The 3809-nt window shown below is 33.9% G+C and overlaps 1 protein-coding gene across 1 annotated transcript in view; it reads left to right on the top strand.

The window, feature by feature from the left end:
- The window catches only part of LOC108749210, a 142892-nt gene that overhangs the window by 28867 nt on the left and 110216 nt on the right, over positions 1-3809 (top strand). Inside the window, exons 6-7 of the mRNA XM_018487770.1 lie at positions 1423-1658; positions 1765-2096. Of these exons, the coding sequence (XP_018343272.1) occupies positions 1423-1658; positions 1765-2096 (568 nt within the window). The remainder of the gene's footprint in view (positions 1-1422; positions 1659-1764; positions 2097-3809) is intronic.

Here is a 3809-nt window from a genome sequence, read left to right as displayed (position 1 = left end):
GCTACGATTGAGGAGATAAAGACGGCATCGAAGGAGGAGCTGAACAAGATCACAAAAAATAATTTTTTGAAGTGCTTCGAGGATTGGAAAAAACGTTGGCACAAGTGTATAATATCTGATGGGGATTACTTTGAAGGAGACAAAATAGATATTCATGAATAAATAAATAATTTTTGAAAAAACACAAAATTCGCGATATTTTTTGAACAGACGTCGTATGTTAAAGACAAATATCTGTTCCACTAACTTATTAACGTAATATATTATAATTTTTCACACAATTATGTAACTGTTACATACACTCGCATTATATTGAATTTGATGTATTGATATTGAGTGAGAAATTATAACATTGATGTTATTTTTGTTTGGTGTTTACGGGAGTTATAATTCAAAACATTTATATGCATTTCAATACTAACACAGTATAGCTGATTTTAAAGGTTTTCAATTAGAAATTCCGGCAGCATCAATTCATTTTTGTTTCAATTTAGGATCTTGATCAAATCTTAGCAGCAATATTCTTCATTGGAATTTGTGCATCTCGGAGCATTGCACCTGGCATTTTGTAATATATAAATATCTGAAATTCGTAATTTTATTTCATGTTTATATGTACAATAGAGGAAGATATATATTTCTAATATTAATAATTTGTATCACTTCTAAAGACTTGACCAGTTGTAAAATGACAAACTGCTACTTTTTCAACTCTTCTCTAATCTATTCGAACTAATTTCTGCATCCATGAATGTCTTATAAAGTTTTGATAATTGCGCCAATCAGAGGAGACCAAGTCACGTGATGTAGTTTGTCACTCTCTCCCTATGGAGGCTCTCTAATACATAGTAATTCATATTGAATTATTTAAACATTAAAAGATCTTGCTTTGATTGTTTTGGCTAGTACTTCCTATTTGTTGAATTTTTAAATGTACAGTCCAATAAGATTTTTATTGTTTTTAATCTAAAAAAAAATCAGGATTTTTATCTGGATTTTTTTGAAATCCTTGAATTAATTATTTAGATAATATGATTGGACTAAAAAAGAAGGTACTACCTCTTTTTATGTTATTTTAATCTACTAAAGTTGACAAAAACATCGGGCCAAAAGTTTGCTATCTTATAACCAAACTCTGTTACAGGGATTCATATATATGTTAAATTTTTTGAAATTTTTTTGAAATTTTAGATTTTGAGTCATAATCTAAAAAAACTTTTTATTATATATAGCAGATTTTAACCTTTTCGTCTATTAAATTCTAACTGTAGTACATATCTGAATCAAAAGAAGTGTATTTGTATTCAATTATCTGCTGTAGATTATATTTAACGAAATCATTGAAACATATAAAGTTGGAATTTTTTATTATTATACATCTGTCATTAAAATAAAAAGTTTCTACGGTTTGTCTTCATGTAGACAGTCGTGTCACTGCGCTCGGCTCTGGACTCATCGCGCGAGGAACTCCGGCGACTGCAAGAGAGTGTCGGGAATTTTTGCGACGAGAGCTACGTTGATGTGATAAGCCGTTTAGTCCTCGAAAATCATGTGCTCAGACGAAAGATCCTTAGGAGCTGTGAATTCTCGTGTGATGCAGCGACTAGCCCTCCACTTCAATCGAGACCCGTTCAACTTGTAGAAGAAGTCCACATGAAGTAAGTTTAGTAAATTGATTTAATTGTTAATAGGAAATGAATTTTTTTGGCGCAAAGATTCAATCAACAAATCAATAGCAAATTCATTAAATTTATTGCATAACAGCGAATTGACAAATTCTAAGAAAACTACTATGGATGTGTCCAAGAAGATTGCTACTGATGCTCAGAACTTGTTGAATGAACCAATATCACAACACAGCAACGTTAGTAACAGCAATAGTCCTGATCCTTCTCGTGCTGACCAATCCGACAAGTTCCATGATTCATCGAAATGTTCAAAAATCACAGTTACCAAAGAGATAATCAATACCAAAATTACCGAGGCGGCATCCTCGATGCTGAATGTATCTCGTAATGAGAATCACAAAAAATCTCCTTCAACTTTGACACCGAATGTGACTAACAACGAGGAAGAGTCCCGAGTGGAAATCTCAGGTAGAACAATCTCCTAACAATATTGTTACGATCGGCGATGTAACATTTTATTTTTTCTTATGCATGAGAATTGAAATTGCGCAAGGATAGAAAGATTGTTTATAGATTAGATAAGATTGATTATATTCGCCGCGTCGCTGCTTAGGATTAGGAGTAGAGAGACGATAGGCGACGCGTGGGCGTGACTAGGATTGGAAGAGTGGCGGGACTGTTTATTAGAGGGGAAGTACGATCAGAGTGGGAGCGAGTTTCAGGCCGAGGGACAAATCATGAGACTTCAAGCGCAGGCGTATCGCATACTACAGGATTCTTTAAGAATATTAGATTAAATAGATTTTATTGAGAATTAATATTAATTTGAATTGTCATATTGAAATTTTATATTTTTATAAATCAATACAAAGTTGTCTGAACACAATTGATTATTAATTATTATATTCAGAATTTTGAGTATTTATTAAACTTGATTTTGACATTGATACCTCTGAGAAATAGAAACGATAATTGCTTTATAATGTTCATTTAGTAAGGAAATTTACCGATAGATCCGAGGATTCAAGCATTTCATCATTTCGTACCATTTAGAAAAGAAGAGTGGATTGAAAGAAAAGTAAATATAACGCAAAATAAGTATTTACATTTATTAACAGCGTATCCTGCCGATACCCGGGTTATTGTCCAATTATTGACGGAAACATTTGAGACGACTCGAGAGGGTCGCCGCGGTATTTTAGGGGCCTTAGAGGCCTGACGCGAGACGGTCATAAAGCGCGCATTTCGATGACAAGGAGCCATGGCGTCGGCTTTCAATCTTTGATATATACTAGTGACTTGCACCCGCCTACCTACGCGGTTACCTTTCTTTGTCATTCTATAGAAAAGCAATTTATCTATTGACGCGGCGAGTACTTTTTTTTCTTGAGAATTATATTGCGAGATATTCTAAATTTTCTGCTCTTCGACAGGTCCCGATCTGGACAAAGATTCAACTGAATAAAAAATAATCATGAAGTTCGATTTTCGCCATGTTTATATAGATGCCAGTCGGTGGCGGTCGCGAATCGGGAGGAAGGGGGGGCTCGATTTTCTAGGAATTGGGACTACGTGACAAATTTGAGTATTGAATTTCTCATAAAAATACCATATTAATCATATTAAGCTGGAATTTGGTACAGAAGCAACGAATTTAATATAATTTTGAAAGATCGAATCAATTTCTTGTTATTTAATAAGATTTCGAAGTTATTAGTCTAATTTTTTGTCCTTTTCCCTAGTCCGCGCCGCTCCTTCCCCGGTTTCTGATTGGTCGGTGTTCGCTAGTTTGCGTTCTCTTATACTATTTCAGCTGAATAAAGTACAACCATTAAGAAAACGATAATTAAATAAAAATATAATGGTTCTATCGCATAGTAATAGTATTGTTGTGCCTTTCGGCTTTAAGGTGCCTACTGGTGGACGCGGCAAATGCCGCACGCGGAAGCGCGGCACTTCAGAAAACTAGATTCTAGGGACTTCTAATTCTGATACAGTTTCCACATGAACACGACGTTTGACGCGACATTTATCGCAATGAAGTGAAGTACAGTTTATTTTGATTGCTTTGTCTTGTTATTATTTTTTTTTATAAAATATTAATTTTTATAAATTTTTTAAATATACCGATTTAAATGTACCACTGCAGAAAACACTATCTCTCACATATATGTATACCAT

The sequence above is a fragment of the Trachymyrmex septentrionalis genome, unplaced genomic scaffold (genome assembly GCF_001594115.1).
Source record: "Trachymyrmex septentrionalis isolate Tsep2-gDNA-1 unplaced genomic scaffold, Tsep1.0 scaffold275, whole genome shotgun sequence".
NCBI lineage: Eukaryota > Metazoa > Arthropoda > Insecta > Hymenoptera > Formicidae > Trachymyrmex > Trachymyrmex septentrionalis.
This window is presented reverse-complemented; position numbering and strand designations above follow the sequence as displayed.